The sequence below is a fragment of the Aspergillus niger genome (assembly GCF_000002855.4).
Source record: "Aspergillus niger supercontig An03".
Taxonomy (NCBI): Eukaryota; Fungi; Ascomycota; class Eurotiomycetes; order Eurotiales; family Aspergillaceae; genus Aspergillus; species Aspergillus niger.
This window is the reverse complement of record NT_166520.1, coordinates 862,022-878,543: the sequence shown is the minus strand read 5'-3', so window position 1 is coordinate 878,543 and position 16,522 is coordinate 862,022. Positions and strand designations below refer to the sequence as shown.

Here is a 16,522-nt window from a genome sequence, read left to right as displayed (position 1 = left end):
GGTCGTGGGACGGGCAAGTCGTTTCGAGACTTGCACCTCAAAAGGGAAAGGGGAGGAGGTCTAGTTTTTTTTTGGATCGACTGGTTATTGAGTGGCCGCGGGATTTGGGTGTGGCGACGGGCCAGGTGGCTAGACTATACCAATTGTGTTCGATTCGAATTAGTGGAAAGTCAGTGGAAGAGCTAGCTAGTTGGCCAAGCGATAAGCGAGAATGGTGTTGACGGCGAAAATCGCCGAAGAAGATGTTGGATTGAAAGGAACTGGAAGGGGCATGGAATTGGTAATTAACCCGGGAGAATGGTTGATTATAGTCAAGAATTTAGTGCTCCAAGGATTCTGCTGGGGGGTGAAGGCTTGACAGCGGCTACTCCTCATGACAGTCCAGGATGACAGCTGTGTAAATATAGTAACTAAGACCAGGGAGCAGATAGTGATGGGATCCTTCAAGTCGCGCAAAGCAGACCAGACACAGTGGCTGGCCGCAATGGCTCAACGCTCAGGCCGTTAAACTAATGGAGACTCATTCAACTTCCCCGAGACGCCAACCATGGTTCAGCGGTCGACGGTGGGCGGAGTTTCCGACGAGTCGACCAAGAGTCCATGACGAATACGGATTCATCTTGAACATTCTCGACGCCATGGGAAGTTGTCTGCAGGGACAGTGGGTGTGGATAGAACCAGGCTTGCATGTGTGTTGGGTGCCTGTGTGTGTGTGTTTTTTTACCATGCTTCAGTTTTTGTTTTTCCTCCCCGTTTTCGACGGGGCCAGACAATCACATTGTCCAGGATATCCCTACCGGAGAGCATCCACCGGAGATGGAGCCTGACAGCTGGCCATGGCTTATTTGTCCAACCCGCCCCGCGGCTGTTAGTATCCAGGTTTCGCAGTGGTGGTTTGTTGACACGCCCGTTTGTGGTAGTAAGTAGTTAGTGGTTGTGTTGCGTTGTGCCTTTCGGGGTTTGGGGCTTCGCTTAGCAGACGAAGCAGTAATCATGATGATAACTAGACATATAGACGGAGTACTCCGTATGTAGTGCAATATTGGAGATGTGGAGTAATATGATGGTAGTACGTACTTTGTATGTTAATAGTACCACTGCTTCTAGCAGTATATCGTAAATGAGTAAGTAATTATTTGGAATCAGTTCACTGAGACAATTGACGGACAGTAACTGACTAACCGTATAGTTAGTTGGTTAGTTAACTAACGAACTAACCAGTTACACAGTAGTTTCCTTCAACTGATCGTCAATTGTCAAATCCTCATCAGCATCATCATTGTGGCTCATTGCAGATCTTCCAATCCCCAATCCCCGATTCCCCTGACCGGACGCCAATTGCCCAAGCAAGCAATATCTCCGTGCCCGGCGAGGCCTCATCCATCAGCACTTAGTTAGCACGAAGGAGGGAAATTAACCAGATGGATAATAATAAGTACCCATGTTAGGTACACCACAATAATACTCGGCTGTTAAGCATCCACCGACGAAGTGTAGTGTAGTCACTAGTTAGTAGTCGCATTCCGGGATACACTCATACCCAGAACCCGCGCCCGCCAGCCACAATCATCATTCTGCTGCAGCACGCACAAAACACATCAACCATCCTTCTATCTGTCAGTCAATCCTTCCTTCCCGGCCACTTATCTAAGGTACGAACCAGGAACCCCGGTATTAGTTTGCTGCACAGGACTTTCGGTCCCAGGAAATGAACCCTGTGGATCACGTAGAACCCTGTCTTCTGTCTCTTACTGTAAGTTGTTCTTGTCTCGCTCCAAGGAACATGATCCGCCCCGTTCGTTTGTCCGTTCCCACATACACACACACACAACCTATCGCACCCCTGCCGGTGGATTGATTGTCATCCTAAATGGAGAAAAGGTATGGCTGGCCAAGAGGGGGCTATCTGAAACGGATCAATTGGGAGTTCGAGCTGTCGGCCGAAGTGGTACCTGCCGAATGTATCTTTCTGTGGATTTGCGTGGTTTGGAGGATCGGTGTTTGGATACTCTTGAAGGACGAACATATTGCGTCAAAATAATTAGGATAGTAAAGATCAGTCAAAATACTGTACAGTCGATCTGAAAAGACCTGGTAAGTAGCACTTAGCCAGAGGCAAGCAATCGATCATTCAAGAGCGAACATTATCTCTTCTATCTCATTTGAGCGGGATTGTTTATCATCGCGAATCTGGGCACCTGGAATCAAAGGTCTTGTCCGGATAGCTCTAGGTATTTTCCAACCACAACAACTGGACCAAAAGATGGCTCATGGTGGGAAAATAGCCCCTGCGGATTCATTATCCGAAAGCAACCGCGCTCCCCGACAATAGTCGGTCAAGTTTCAGCTCCTCCTCCTCCTCAACTAAACTCGGGATTTAATGGTCGACGTGCCCAGTGAGTGGTGGTTGTCCCTAGTGACATTGACTATCTTGTGCATAGCCCCGAACAAAAGCGAGCGAGGCAGCAAGCGGACGGGACGACCGCAATCCCTGCGTAGATTGGCGCATTCAGTCAATCGGATCCCTCGTTAGTGCTGCGTCAGTGAGGTGTGAGCATCGCGATCGGAGGGGGTTGCGCAAATCTCATTGCCGGGGATATTTTTTCCAGCTACTTTTACGCGGTTAACCTGATTTGAGAAAACCGGATATACCTCAGGGTGTACACAAGTGTGTGTGTTAGATTGCTTACGTGTGTGGGTATTAGTAAGGGTGGAGGATATTGACGATGCCGGCAATAGATCGAGGGGGGTTGGGAATGGTGCTCGTTGCGAGATAAATCAGATGATGAAGCAGTAGTTTGTTCCAGACTCCGCGCGGATGCCTCAGATCGAACATCCCTGCTGTTTCTGATTGCCAGGACATGATCGGGGTATGAGTGTGGGGGTTTGACGTTGAGTACTACCTACATAACTGCACACTTAGATGGTGGTGGTGGTGGTGGTGACGATGATGATGGATCATTATGAGAGACAGGTAAAGCATGCAAGTCCCTCTGATCGGTCGGTCATAATCCGGCGGCAATACTACCGACCTACTGTACGGAGTACTTCCTTTCTCCGTAGATGGCCAGTGTCCATTTCGGGCACCGTACAGTGCGATCCAAACAGGCAAAGCGTGATATTCATGATCAGCAACTTCCACCGTGCATCCAGTTACCTGGGTCATCCCTACACGATTTCCCACCCGATTAGCATTATCGGGCTCTCATTCGTAGAAAAGGTCTTGGAAATGAATCCATCAGGATGATTCTGACCAGTCCAGGTGGACAGGAGGACCCCACTGTGCGACGAGAGAGTGGGTAAGCGGTGCCCAGCCTGTAAGTAAGCCAACTGCTGTATGATGGACTGCAGCAATGGGTCCACATCCCGGAAAACCATGTTGACACTTCGGCCACTCATCAGCCTGGAACAGGGATCCCCTGAGCAAGATAGGTTCGGGACTAACGAACAGCTGCAGATGGTCCTCCGCCCACGCGAGTCATTGGAGGATCCATCCGGCCCGGACTGGTTGGGTGAATGATCCTACCAATTACAGCCCAGTAGGGTCTCTTCATGTCTGTTTTGAAACACGAAGTCTCCAAAGTCAATTACTTAGGTTTTCAAGGCGTGGCGCCAAACACATGGCGTACGCCTCATGGAGAGAGCAGCAGAATATGGGCCAATGTTGCCAGAAGGGTACGAAGTAGCTACTCGACGCGAAACACTCCAATCGGCGAGGGTTCGATCGGGAGCGCTTTGAGAAAAGTGGATGTGGCTGGTTAGTAGGTACATACTAGTAGTGCCAACGCGACCATGGATTGACATTTAACCTGGGAAAAGGACTCGTCGATAATGACACTTCTACTAGAAGTCGTTTTTTTGGTGGGGAAAGGACTGGGATCATGGTAGTTTCCTCAACATCCACAGCCCTGCACCTGTTCTTTTCCGGGCATGACAGGCTTCCCCAGATAGGAAATGCCAGCCCTCCGGATGACATAGGTCTTATGCCACCTCGATTTGTCAAGTCGAAATAGCACAGTTATGCCTGGCGTGTAGGAGCTATGATATAGTTCAAGCGACTATGTCGACGGTTCCATGGTTCAGAAGGGTCTTCCGGCAGATACCCGCAACCTTGAACGATGAGTTGTACACGCTGAGACTAGACCCAGGTAGGCAGGTCAGAGGCCATCCAGGCCTGATCCGTGGGAGACATCCGAAAATCAAAATCGAACCTGTGCACGGGGTTTATCGGGCCTTAGATGACCACGCTCATCTCATTGCTCTCGTTGCCATGACCCTCGCGCGAGGATATTTCCGGCGCAGGAGAAAATAAAAATACACAAATAAACTGAATTAACAATAAACAAAATATGTAGGAACACTTGGGGCGAGACCGCTGCTGCATGCAACAGGTATCGTCAAGCTCAGTATGGCTTGCTGAATTTACCCCACAGCTTACAAGGTCGTCTGCTCTTGTAGGGCGAATGGCAGCCCTTTCACCACTGGATACCTGGTCGGAAAATATTCCATAACGTTTTCTGTCATCCACATTTTATTGTCCTGTGTAACGGATTTTCTTTCTTTCCTTTTTCCTTCCTTCCCTAGGCCTACAGTAGTGATGTAGTACAACATTCGGCAGTACAACGGATCAATCTGCCGATGAGGGTCCGGCCGGGCCTTCCCGTGATGGAATTGCCATCATCTCCATATATCACCACTCACTTACTTACTACCTGCAGTGCTCTGCAGAGGCTCGGCCCGGTCGGGAGATATGCCTCAACAAAGATGATCTATGAGACATCAACTGTGAGTATCCATCTGCTGCAACGGAATGGAGATGGGGAGGACGGCGACTCACAAAACTTCGATCTCTTTCGATCACCCGCAGAGGTGTTGATTTGACTTGATTGCGATTTGCCCCTCCCTTCCCGCTTCCCTATGACCTGTAATGCCCGTGCAAAGAAATGGTACGCGGCGTGCCAGGAAGAATCGTGTAAACAGGACTTCCCAAATAGGATGATCTATTGTGAGCTTGTTGAAACACTGGCAGAAAGGTTTAAGGAATACTAGTAGCCAATTCAGTAAAAGCAAAGGGCTGAGATGTATGCACTAAAAAATACCATCCGGCTGTTCTGCGGCCATGCACTGTGGTATCTAGGTGCTTTTGTGCGTAGACCAGACTAGACTCAGAGTAAGTATAGATGGTGATCTAAGTAGTAGATGTATGTATCACTACTATGCCTGGAACCTACACCCCCTTGAAACATCGATCTTGGACTAGACTATGTCCCGGGTCATTGTGTGTCATTCCTACTTTAATCGCACAGTGCCTGAGGTGCTTTGGCGTCATCGGATAGTGTTCAGCGCTCAGGCCGTGGGCGTAGCAAGGATCCTATCCCATCAACCTGGCCCATGGTACGCACCGGCCCTGGGATGGGTTAGAGTTCCCGGGAGCGATTAGCGTTGGCGAGAGGGAGGGCAGGGAATTGAAGCCGTTCGAAAGTCCTTTCACTAGTTCCCAAAGACCGCTGGGATGGGGGGTTAGTTACTCAGTACTCATACTACTTAGTAACTACTTACTACAAAAACACACAACGTAGATCGTAATACCCCCTCAAGTGGTGGTAGCTTTCAGGGACCCTTGATCCAAACGGTTTCACACTTTTGTGTTAAACTACTACTATTACTTACTACCAGTATTACTGAAGTACCATGTCTATATATAAACAGCCTGTAGTACGCCTCGATCCCCCGGAAATAAGATCGGTTCTTGGAAGATCAAGAACGATTGCAGACGAACCTCCAATAATCACGCACGATCTCTCGAGCAGGGGGAGTCAAGCGACTGTCAGCGAGGCGGGGCTCGATCGGTTCGAGTGGAGTCTGGACCGACCTTGGGCTGACAGCAAGTTGGTAGTAACGACAGTAGTACTTACGGAGGACTGACAAACAACAATACGTATCTTCGTATAGGAGCAATAGCATGCTGCTCGCTGCCAGTCCAAATACAGGCTACGAGGGTTTTTTTTTGACGGCCGATCCCTATAGTTGCTTTTTCCATGACGAGCGTTGGGACCTTCAACCCGCTATCCCCGGGCCGCCCCCCCGCCCTGTTTGGAGTGGCGCATGTGAATGGCCGATGAGAGAAGCCAGGGAGTTCTTTTGGCGAGTATCACCAGATTCTTCTTTAATTGAGAGGGGGCGCCTCCCATCTAATTACCGATTACAGTACCAAGAAGGTTGAGCGAAGCAGTCTCATCTGTCGAGCAATACACTACCGAGAGGAAGTTTAATCAAAGCGCATTACCCAGGGGTCCCCGCCTAGTCACCAACCGACAATTATGAGCTACTTGGTAAGTTGAGCACACGCTGACTGACTGACAGCCAGCCAGCCAGCCAGCCAGTCAATCATCTCGTTTCCGAAAGGAACCAAAGGTACAAAGTACGGGGTTGGATTTCGGGTGGGGGCCTTCCATACGGGCCTAACCCTTTAGCGGTATTAGTTCGGTCCCAAATCCTCAATGATGGGTTCTAGTTCCAGACACCAAGTGGGCTGGGCGCTTTGTTGACGGATTTTCCTTTCATGGTTGCCCCTCGCTAGATATGATTATTTGATGGACTTCTGAAGGCCGTCGCCCACTTGCTTCCCTTCCTAGGGAGGGATCATGACGTAGCATCCTCGTTGTTTTGTCCATCAGCCATGGAATCCACGCCGTGGGACAAGCATCAGCTGCAAGGTTTCCTTTATTCTTGCATTGCAGCAAAACGTTGTCATGAGACTACTACTACTACTAACAACTATAGGGGCCACTTCCAGTATACATATTACTAGTATATACATGTGTGTGAACTGGTCTGCCCATTAGGTATCATATGTAAGTGGCATATCCATATGATCATGACGGGTAACTATGTACTCTGTATATTGTATTGTTCTCTAGGTCTTGCTGGACCCACCGCACAGTCCCCCTCCCCCCCAAAGGCCCCAAATTATCCTGTCGGGATTAGGCGCCGTAGGCCTCACTGATCATGCCAAATACGGGGATACCGCGTGAGCGGGCATCAGCCCAATGTACCAAAGTAGTTGCGGGTTGGTCTGCTTATCGCGGTGAAATTTTCGAATCTTTGGAGGTCGGCGTCTGACTGACTGAGTAGGATCCTGCAAAGTAAAGCGGACTACTACTTTGGACTACTAGTTAGCTCCAGGAACCAACAATCCCCGCTCCTAACAACCGCCTCGCAGTCCGTCAGGCTGACCGGCGGTGTCTCCAGTTATCATCGCAGAGATTGCCTTACCGGGCACCAGTCCTGAAATTCTCCGAGGAAGTGTCCCGCGAATTCTCAATAATGGTGTAACTTCAATATTCAGCCAGATACAGGCAGGCTAACCTCTCTTTACCTAGGAGGTTCCTGGGTTAATCTACTTAGCGCCCCCCGTCTATCCCCTGTTGGGCTAAGGTGTGCTCCAGCCACTTCCAAGGTCCCAGCAGCTGAAATGCTGAGTGGACAACCAGCACAACAGAGTAAGGGATTTCCGAGGTCTGACAGGTCCTCCACTGACCAATAAGCGGGACTAATTTCATGTTTAATCTCCCCTGCCCCAGCATGACCTCCTTCCCCCCTCCCCTCCCGGGTGCCCTCTCTTTCCTTTCCCTCCCCCCCCCACCCCACTGTTGTCGTCACATTACTACCCTCCATCGCTAGACGTGCAATCTACCCTACGAGTCCCAAAGATCGGGACTGGAGGATCTACCCCGTCTGGATGGTAACTATCTAGTACCTACCTTAGGCACTTCCATTTTCTGTTCGGTGCAGAGCGCGAGTGACTAGTGAAGGAGACCGGCCTGCGTAGCGGTAATTGCGGCTTATATTCCTGACAGAATGCCCGCCCTGGTGCGCGGAAATTATGTCACCGATACTACCAACTGGGAACGACAGGGACGGCCCAAGGCATATCTAACTGGGAGGGTCATTTGGCCCAGGCGGGAAGAAAACCGATTGCTACCAAAGCGCCATCAAGGAAAATCATAGAATCCAGGCCCTGCAACTGAGAAAGCATTGGTGAGCCCATATGCATCTATGCCGTCCACAACCGAGTCGATATCGTGGCGGTGAGTCTCTCCCACCGGTTCTGCCTGTAACCATGGCCCGTGTAGCACACCGTTCAATGCAAGGCGCCGTGGCTCGTGTGTGATTGCCGCTGCCACGTTGCGAACGACGATAGCATCTAATGCGACTTGATATGATGGCATTGCATCACAGCACACCTCATTGAGGCAGTCAAAATACTTGCGAGACGTTGATTCAGGTTGAAGTCGTCATTATGAAAAGGTCTAGACTCGGGTCAGCCGGCCAGGAGGAATGAAAGGGGTCACCTGCCCGCTTGGCGGGTCACTTTCCGAGAACCAGACAGACAGGGATGACAAGCTCCTCCGCTCTAGGATTGGCGTGAATATTTCCGTGATGTTTTAGCTAGTGTTCAGCTCGTTGGTTCTGATCAAAGAACGCGTTAGTACGGAGTAGTTAGGCAGTCAAACAGACCACTACAAGACAGTACTTCGGGGAATTGTTCGGGAAACAAGGGAACCTCGCCCAAATACAACGGACATACTTCGGCCTCATTTTATTGTCTTTGTGAGGAACTTTCTGTGGGGACTGATGATACCGCCATCATGTTTCGCCAGACTGTGGACTTGCCTCATGTCACACTATCTTATCATGTTGACTGAATATTCGGGCCCGTCCACGATGATCGTTCTTCAGGGAAACGGAGTATTCAATTCGGATATCGGCTCTCTTTGCTATTCCCAATTGTTCTCTACTGGCCAAGGAACAAACGAAAATGGGAAATTTATTTCCCCCCCTTTTCTCTGCACTTGTTTGTCCCTGGCATGGCAGTTTTGCGTGCATAGCGAATTCTGTACGTAAGTGGCCGTCAAGGTTTTGATTTAGTGTCAACTTAGGCGCTGAAGAGAAGACAATCATCGTAATCCAAAGAAGGTACTTTCGCTAGCCGACTGGATGCCACACGAGGCGTTTGTTTGATGTTGCTTGACTGACTGACAGGCCGTGACCTAGAGGTACTCCGCACGACTGGAAATCGCTCTTGTTAGCATTGACCATGCTGATTTCCCAGAATGGAAAGTGCACAGACGAACGACAATCTTAGTAACCTCGTAGCAAAGTACCGCCCGCCATTAGTTAGATTAAAGTCTCGGGTGGACGTCGTCTTCAATTGGCCCTAATAGGGGGTTTTAGCTCTCTGATCTGACATGAAGCCACTATATCGGGTCCTCTTATCATTGTCGCCAATTCCACGGTTCAGGTACCTGGGCGCGGGAGCGTCCCAGATAGAGAGTTAGATCAGCAACCCGAACACTCGCTTAATGTCCACCGTACTTACTGTAGGACGCAAGAAAGTCCCTTCTCCGGGAATTACTTGCACAGCCTATTTGGCTTGTTGTGTCTGCTCTGGCTGCTTTCTTTGTCCGGGAAAGTCGTGGCAGATTATTAACATAGCCCGCGGCAAGAATGGTCGTAAGCCGATGGAGGAAAGGAAAGATTCAATTGTATAGTAGAGTGTGGATTGATGGTGGAATAATCCTATACCATACAACAGTGTTCCAATGGCTGTTCCCTGGCTACTGTGATGCTTGTGTGGTGCTAAAGCATTAAGCTACCCTGTGAATTCCAAATACTCGTCGTTGCGGTCCCCATCTACCCCAACAGTCGGAGATTATTCACTACAGGGAATTGCACACTAGGCGTTATAGTTATATTGCTTTCCTCTACTTCTGTTGTAGTAGCATACCCCGGCAGCCCACACATCAATAGAAACTAAGTACTTAGATTCCCCGAACCATTTGCCTTACATGCTGACGGCTCCGGAGAGCTCTTCTACTAGCAGCAGTCCACCCTTTCACATCCCCCCCCCCCACCAAGCACTACTACTTCGTACCGTCTCAACTTAGCCCACTCCTTCGTCTCCAGTCCCGTGGGCCATGCGCAAGCCAAAGCTTCCCAGTCGGTAGATCGTCCTGGTACGGATAGTATCTGTAGCTTGCTATTGGTCCACCTGCCACCGGCACTAGTTCGGGGCACATCTCTCTAGATCCGCCATTTGATTCTTCCCAATTTTCGTCTATCGTAATTTGTTGGTACATGTCTCTGGTGTATCCTATTTGCCTCTTTGTTATGTATATTGTGTCATCCATGATGTTGGCCTGCCAGACTGCATCTACTAAATGAACATATTCTTCCATGTATACACGGTTGGTCAGTATACTTTAAAAAGTTTGTGGCTTTCACTCTATGATAAACAAAGAAAGGACAGGCGAGGGCTTCATTCATGACAGTGAAAGGCCTGGCATCGGAATATAACTCATGTGATGTCGTCCTCTGAACTCTCTATATGCACCTGGTGCATATCTTTTCTGCACAAAGGGCAGTCAGCTGATGGTGGCGACAACTCGGCAAGTCCGATATCGATCACCACTTCACAGAAGTACTCAAGTAGCAGTTATGAGCAAACGTTTCAGATGCGCATAAATGATCGCACTTGGAAAACTTGTTACACATGTGCGGAGTACAGCAGTAGCAGGATTGATAATCTCCTGGCGGTACTACTAAAAACCCTGAGAAGAGGAGGTCGACGGTGCGGCGCGGATATAGTATCCACGACCGATCTCTGGACAACAGGAGTCGTTAACTTGTGGATCCGTACATTTCTGTCAGAACACTCGCTTGAACTTCAACTACCTTAACGGGCATTCGATTCACGCATGGTGTTGCCATTAAGATGTAATGGATAAGTAAGGTCCCAGTATCTACCTAGGTTACGCCGTATACTCCCGTGCTCCATAGGATCTCCTACTGTCTGGCCCAGGCGCGAGCTGGGTGGAACGGCCCTGACGATATGCGCGGCCTGTGCGTAACCGGAATTTCTTGTATTCTTTTTTATTTTCTTTCCCAGCATCCGCTGGGTCCTATCTGAATACATACGTTCTCGTCATACACAACAACATGCAGGCCATTCATGGAGGATGGTTAATTAGGGGGGTTTTCCGTGATTTACAGTAGGGCCGAATATGGCCTGTATCGCATGGTACTGGCTATGTACAGGGGTATGAAGTCCAGCCACTTGCGCAAACTGTGGTATCTAAATCACTGCGTTGGCGATGGACACTTCATTGCACCAATTAGTCGTTGCCACTGTCACTACAACGCTTGATTACTTTTCATACAAGTCTGCAATCAGGGATGGATGGGAGGCAAAAGCAGACGTTTCCCGGGGTCAAATGGTAAATACTAGGTTGTTTACAGAAATTTCCAATTTTCGTACTCCGTACATGACGGGAAGCGCGTGTCGCTGGCGAAAGAAAACCGGTTCCAGTTTGGTGGGTGGTGAGATCTGCCAATCATGACAGTCATTTGCGGGTGCAAAAAGTCCCGCGCTGAATCGGCCTGCCGGAAACGCCATCCCTGAAAGTAAGTACTTACGACAACTATTACAGAGTAAGTACTCCGTACAATGTCTGAGTATCCGGTTGATACTAAAAGTCATTCTGCCTTTTGGGTGGCGGTTGGAGCTCTCCTGAGCCAACTTCAACGCTAGTGACCGGACTAAGTTATTATTATTCTTGCTAGCACAAGTCGTTTTACACAAAGTCATCAAAGATCGGAATGACGGTTGGAAGGCTTCTCCCTAGTCCTTTTTCTTCATTCCCTTATTCGGACAATGTACTTTCAGCCCAAACCCACGGTATGGGTACGCCTTCCGTAACCTAGTAGTACTATCTAGTAAGTAGTAGGTATTTATCGTCCCCCCTCCTTGAATGGCGCCTTCCCCCTCCTCCTCCCGCCATCTGCCCCGGCACTAGCGGACCTGGATGATCATCAACCCGCCCAAGAGGACGACTAGTAGGTATTGTAGTAGTGGTAAGGGTTAATACTTACTCAAACTGAAGATATCTTTTAGCGACCATGGAGTCAGTTCGCACGAACCTCAAGCATCTTCAGTTTCGTAGTTCTCTCGGTTGTGGAGTTCAATCAATTATCGATGCGCCACTGGGTGTCCTTTCGAGTGGCCCGCTCCGAACAAAGCCCTGGGCCAGCTGCCACAGCCCCGATGGGGTGGTCGATCTACAGATAGTATTAGTCAGGTAAGTGGACAGGCAAGTTAAAGTACGTGCTTAAATGATGTTTATCTCAGAAGAATCGCGATGTCAATATGATGATGAACAACTTCCTAGGTGGGACGGATGGGAAATACCATCTTCTTTTATTTACGTAGTAGTTATTTTTTATTTTTCATTTTTTATTTTTTTTCCGGACGCAAAGTATTAAAAAATGAGGGAAAAGAGGCATGTTCCCACCGAAGAAAAATCAAGAATTAAAATAATTCTCAAACGGGAAAATACAATATGCGGAGAGGGAAAAAAAAAAAAATTAAAAATACAATTCAGGAATAGATTAGAATAAGTGATAATAATAATAAAAAGAATTTTAATATAACCGGAAAGAAAAATAAAATGAAATAAAATAAGATAAAATAAAATAAAATCAAACACAACAGGAAAAAAAAAAGGGCAGCATTTCCCCCTACTACTGCACGGCCTTACCAAAAACACTCAGCGGCATATGGGTAAGATAGATTCTATCCATGCTTTTCTAGAGTAGCAGCTGTCCGTTAGTGTTTCGGCTTGATACATTCAAGGATTATCCATGCTGCTGGGATCCCACCACACGTCCCCAGTGCGATGCCAAATCGGGATCGAGAGGATGATGGCCCGAAGGGAGGGGATCCCCCCCCGATGCACACAGAAAGTGGATTTGGGTTCTTTTGTTCAGATGCAATCTCGATCCATCAGTTACTACTATCTAGCAGGCAGGCTGGAAACCTGGGACGTCCCCAGTTGTCAAAAAGTCCAGTCCCTTTCCTTTCTCCCTCCTCTCTTTATACTTAAGGACCTCAAGATCCAGATCCTTTGCCTGTTCCTGACTTCACTTTTCCCCCATCGCTCTCCCCTCTCTCATTCGTGATCTGATCTACATAGTTCTGGCCTCGCTTGCTTCACATATTGACCGTTTCCGTTTACTTCTGGTACCCGGTATTAACTATATCCTCTTCGGCACCTTGTACCACCTAACATACATCCACATCCACATCTTTGTGTCACCGTCCTTCTTCACACTATCTCAACACAACGGCAGAAGTACTTCGGGTGATCATCGTTTCTCACGGTAGAGCCGGGTCTCGATCGACTATCTAGTGCACCAGTATCGGTTGTTAGCAGCTTCTCTGCAAGCTATTATACCAATAAAACCCTCAGCCAGTGTTTGCCAGCCATCGAGCGCTGTTTGCCTTTGCGGCTAGGTGAGTAGTAGCTGCTTGCTATACAACCCTTTCCCAATCAGTCCCCAGCATGGAGGATGTTTGCTTGATAGCGTGTCCTGTCTAGTACACAAATGTCACCGACACGGGCTTGATAATTCATGCTTTCCAATAGCCCGCTTCAAGGGCTGGGTGCTCAAAGAATACAATTACTAACTGGCTGGAAGACGTTGACAGTGCACCACCACCGTCATATCTGGGGCATTGCAGCAGCTCCTTGTTCCATACAACTGATCGCCAGCTTCGGGAAACGCCTACAAATCGAGCACATTCCCCGCCACCTTCCGGAGACTTATTCTACTTATCCTGCAGAGTCATAAGCTTGACTCTTCTTACCCACTTGGAAACTGTGCTTTAAGAGCCGATCCATCTCTTCCGAGCGCAGTAGCCTCGATACATACCACCCGACGTTTGTGCAAGTCTCTGCCCTAGGGCCACTATGGTATTCAACTCTCCTCTTCCGAGGACAGGGCTTGGCAAAAGACCCTCGTCCGCCATGAAAAGCGATAGTATTGGATGGGACACTGCTCCTGTGAGTAACAAAATACAATGTAGGATTCATTTGCTAATTCCGAATGATCAAAGGCTATGTTACCCCCTCCACGTACCTCAATCAATCTGCCCTACGCACATTATGCTTTGATCTACTTGGACAACATGGGTAGGCTCCGCGTGGCGGAGTCGCCATCGATCCGTGACAACCACGCCACTATCTTCACTTCCGAAGTGCGAGAAAGCTTTCTGGAAATCCTTGGAGCAAGAGTCGGATATCAGAAGCCTCTACTTCAGAGTAAGTACATCCATTTCATAGAGTCAATATATAGTACAGCTGACTGACTAAATCTAGGCATCAACCCCGCCGCGTTGAGCTATGACCGCTCCGACGATGCGTCCTGCCATCGCCATGGTAAGAGACGTAGACTTCACGTTGAAAGTCCCGCTCCGGTTACGCAGAACTCCCGATCTGAATTCCCAAGTTCGCCGTCTGGTGCTGCAGTAAACCGGATCGCGCTTGAAGTTGGTGACGCCGATCGACTGGAACAATACTACACGATCTCCCTCAGACACTTCCAGCAGGTCAACTGCCGTGTTGTTGCAAAGGCTTTCATCAAATTCATCGAGCCCCGCAAGCAAGTAAGGCATCCCTACAACGGAGGCAGGCCTAAGCCTGGAGCGCCCCCTGGTACCAAAGGCGACCCGGAGAAGACGAAGCCTGAATGGTGGCCGGCTGGTGTGGTGCATAGGGAGCCAGATCATCTGAAGAAGGAGGGTAAGTCGTTAACATACCGTCTCTTTACGGATCATCTGTACTTACAAAGCATAACAGAGAGAGTTGACCTGTTGGTTCACATCGTGCGCAAGCTTGGCCGCATTGGAGTTACGGCCGATAAGCTACTGGAAATTGCATTTGACTGTAGAAGACAACTCAAAGAACAGGAGAAATTCACGATTATTGAGGAAATCTTCAAGGTGCGCAAAATGGAGGAAAGATACGAGCGAGGTGAGATCGGTAAGTATCCTCCACAATTACCATAGCCATTAATCAAGATTGAGGCTGAACTGTTACTAGATGCTTCAACTCTCGTCTACGTGATGGATCGTGAAGCACACCCTAAGGGTGACAAGGACGCCGACTCAGTCGCTGGGCCCGAGGCAAAAATTGAGCCAGAGGAGCCAGCAGAGGCCGAGGAAGAGGTGGCAACCCCGACTCCTTCAGTCGAGGAAATAGATGCGGCATTCATTACGGACTCAAGCGACATGCCAGTGCCTCATACCATGCCTTTGAGAGAGGGAAGAGATCCGCTTTTCCCTTTGCCGGAGTCTCTTAATTTTGGAGAGCCAGCGAGACAGGATCAATCGTTCTTCACGTCATCTACCGACTATCCCGGTAACTATTCAAGCGCGCTTATTGAGACTCCCGCCACTCAAGGGTTGATCACACCTATCGAAGAGACTACATCGTTCGAATACCTGACCCAGGCCCCTTTCCCGGACGCCAGCACTGCCGAGCACCACGCAGCAGCGGTGCCAATGCAGCATTCCGTCAGCCAATATAACCACTGGGCTCCGTCCTTTAGGGAGGAGTTGTTTAGCCCTTTGGAATATGGATCCGCGGCCGGTCATGCCCTCCCAGAGCCTCGTATGCACTACCCGTTGGGATTTGCTTCCCCCGCCGAGGAGATGCATGGCATGCCTGACTTTTCACGCGATCATCATGCTTATATGGAGCAGATGAGCTCGAGGGGACCTCTATTCCGTACTGGTTCTTTGAGTCATCCACACTTCACTCACTCCCACCAATGCTGACCGACGGCGAATTCAGCAGTCGCGCATTGTGTCTGAAAACCAGACAGTCGGCGAGATAATTCTTCCTCCCTCAACTTCACGATACGTACGACCATGATGAGCTTTTCTCTTTGGAACCTTTGAGCATTTCCCTTCTTCTCGTGCTTTTGCCTAGGTGCGATATGAGGTGGCCGCTCTTTCATTGCCTGGGTGGGCACCTCTTTTCAACATTTCTTTTGCTTTTTCCTTTTCTTTTTTTGCCTTTCTTTTTCCTGGCTTATGGGATGTTTGGAATATATATACATATTCACTTTGGTCAGTATTATATGACAGTGTACGCCTTGCGGACCTCCAGGAAAACAAGAGGACAATGGACGAGATCCAACGGCGGGTGACCGCTCACGAGTTCAAGGCGCATCTATTTTTTTTTTTTTTTTTTTTTTTTTTTTTTTTTTTTTTTTTTGGGTTTAATGTATGTTTGCAGGTAAATAGACTTTGTGAGCAAGGGCGCTTGGGCGCTAATGGAGAAAACAAAATATTCCAGGTTGGTGGACGCTACCAAGGGAGCAGTGAGTCTTCTGGGTTATGGAAGTTTTGTGTGAGAGGCGTGTGATAGCAGCGTTTTAGCGTTTGTGAAAATTTTCTATCTGTGAACTCAAGAAGAAATATATTCCTTCAAAAGCAATTCTCTTACGACTGCAGTAAGTCAAATACGGAGGGTCTAAGGGAAGTCAGATCGACTCCGACGTTGAACCTTCAGACAGTATGCATTACGAAGTACGGTGTAGGCAAAGTACTTAGTAGTTGTCAGTGGTTAGAAGTAGAAGAGCGCCAATGAGACGCGCGGCAGTGGCGCTTGCGCTT

General features: G+C 48.8%; 9 protein-coding genes across 9 annotated transcripts; 5 read left to right on the top strand and 4 right to left on the bottom strand.

Moving 5' to 3' along the window:
* Positions 1-211: 211 nt before the first annotated feature.
* An03g04040 (uncharacterized protein) lies at positions 212-1,394 on the top strand (the record flags this gene model as incomplete). Its single annotated transcript, XM_059747051.1, has 4 exons — positions 212-346; positions 462-689; positions 787-879; positions 1,296-1,394. The coding sequence occupies 4 exons, from the start codon at positions 212-214 to the stop codon at positions 1,392-1,394; spliced, it is 555 nt and encodes a 184-aa protein (XP_059605222.1).
* A 476-nt stretch (positions 1,395-1,870) lies between these two features.
* On the top strand, positions 1,871-2,967 carry An03g04030 (uncharacterized protein; the record flags this gene model as incomplete). Its single annotated transcript, XM_059747050.1, has 5 exons — positions 1,871-1,948; positions 2,114-2,331; positions 2,418-2,495; positions 2,710-2,796; positions 2,898-2,967. The coding sequence occupies 5 exons, from the start codon at positions 1,871-1,873 to the stop codon at positions 2,965-2,967; spliced, it is 531 nt and encodes a 176-aa protein (XP_059605221.1).
* A 96-nt stretch (positions 2,968-3,063) lies between these two features.
* On the top strand, positions 3,064-5,440 carry An03g04020 (uncharacterized protein; the record flags this gene model as incomplete). The annotated part of the gene is made up of 10 exons (XM_059747048.1): positions 3,064-3,161; positions 3,263-3,317; positions 3,413-3,512; positions 3,605-3,757; positions 4,050-4,148; positions 4,434-4,492; positions 4,585-4,644; positions 4,729-4,869; positions 4,963-5,033; positions 5,344-5,440. 10 exons carry the CDS (start codon positions 3,064-3,066, stop codon positions 5,438-5,440), a joined length of 933 nt encoding a protein of 310 aa, XP_059605220.1.
* A 317-nt stretch (positions 5,441-5,757) lies between these two features.
* On the bottom strand, positions 5,758-7,778 carry An03g04010 (uncharacterized protein; the record flags this gene model as incomplete). Its single annotated transcript, XM_059747047.1, has 7 exons — positions 5,758-5,921; positions 6,200-6,238; positions 6,620-6,721; positions 7,056-7,138; positions 7,276-7,335; positions 7,379-7,632; positions 7,764-7,778. The coding sequence occupies 7 exons, from the start codon at positions 7,776-7,778 to the stop codon at positions 5,758-5,760; spliced, it is 717 nt and encodes a 238-aa protein (XP_059605219.1).
* A 216-nt stretch (positions 7,779-7,994) lies between these two features.
* Positions 7,995-8,601, bottom strand: An03g04000 (uncharacterized protein; the record flags this gene model as incomplete). Its single annotated transcript, XM_059747046.1, has 3 exons — positions 7,995-8,246; positions 8,355-8,414; positions 8,521-8,601. The coding sequence occupies 3 exons, from the start codon at positions 8,599-8,601 to the stop codon at positions 7,995-7,997; spliced, it is 393 nt and encodes a 130-aa protein (XP_059605218.1).
* A 1,340-nt stretch (positions 8,602-9,941) lies between these two features.
* An03g03990 (uncharacterized protein) lies at positions 9,942-11,458 on the bottom strand (the record flags this gene model as incomplete). The annotated part of the gene is made up of 6 exons (XM_059747045.1): positions 9,942-10,202; positions 10,397-10,486; positions 10,613-10,727; positions 10,819-10,964; positions 11,054-11,128; positions 11,321-11,458. The coding sequence occupies 6 exons, from the start codon at positions 11,456-11,458 to the stop codon at positions 9,942-9,944; spliced, it is 825 nt and encodes a 274-aa protein (XP_059605217.1).
* Positions 11,459-11,961: 503 nt separating this feature from the next.
* On the top strand, positions 11,962-12,271 carry An03g03980 (uncharacterized protein; the record flags this gene model as incomplete). Its single annotated transcript, XM_059747044.1, has 2 exons — positions 11,962-12,111; positions 12,191-12,271. The coding sequence occupies 2 exons, from the start codon at positions 11,962-11,964 to the stop codon at positions 12,269-12,271; spliced, it is 231 nt and encodes a 76-aa protein (XP_059605216.1).
* Positions 12,272-12,858: 587 nt separating this feature from the next.
* On the bottom strand, positions 12,859-13,742 carry An03g03970 (uncharacterized protein; the record flags this gene model as incomplete). Its single annotated transcript, XM_059747043.1, has 5 exons — positions 12,859-12,969; positions 13,173-13,286; positions 13,379-13,435; positions 13,526-13,626; positions 13,709-13,742. 5 exons carry the CDS (start codon positions 13,740-13,742, stop codon positions 12,859-12,861), a joined length of 417 nt encoding a protein of 138 aa, XP_059605215.1.
* Positions 13,743-13,811: 69 nt separating this feature from the next.
* Positions 13,812-16,496, top strand: An03g03960 (uncharacterized protein; the record flags this gene model as incomplete). The annotated part of the gene is made up of 7 exons (XM_059747042.1): positions 13,812-13,904; positions 13,958-14,162; positions 14,220-14,842; positions 14,927-15,635; positions 16,014-16,049; positions 16,151-16,227; positions 16,377-16,496. The coding sequence occupies 7 exons, from the start codon at positions 13,812-13,814 to the stop codon at positions 16,494-16,496; spliced, it is 1,863 nt and encodes a 620-aa protein (XP_059605214.1).
* Between the last annotated feature and the right edge of the window lie 26 nt (positions 16,497-16,522).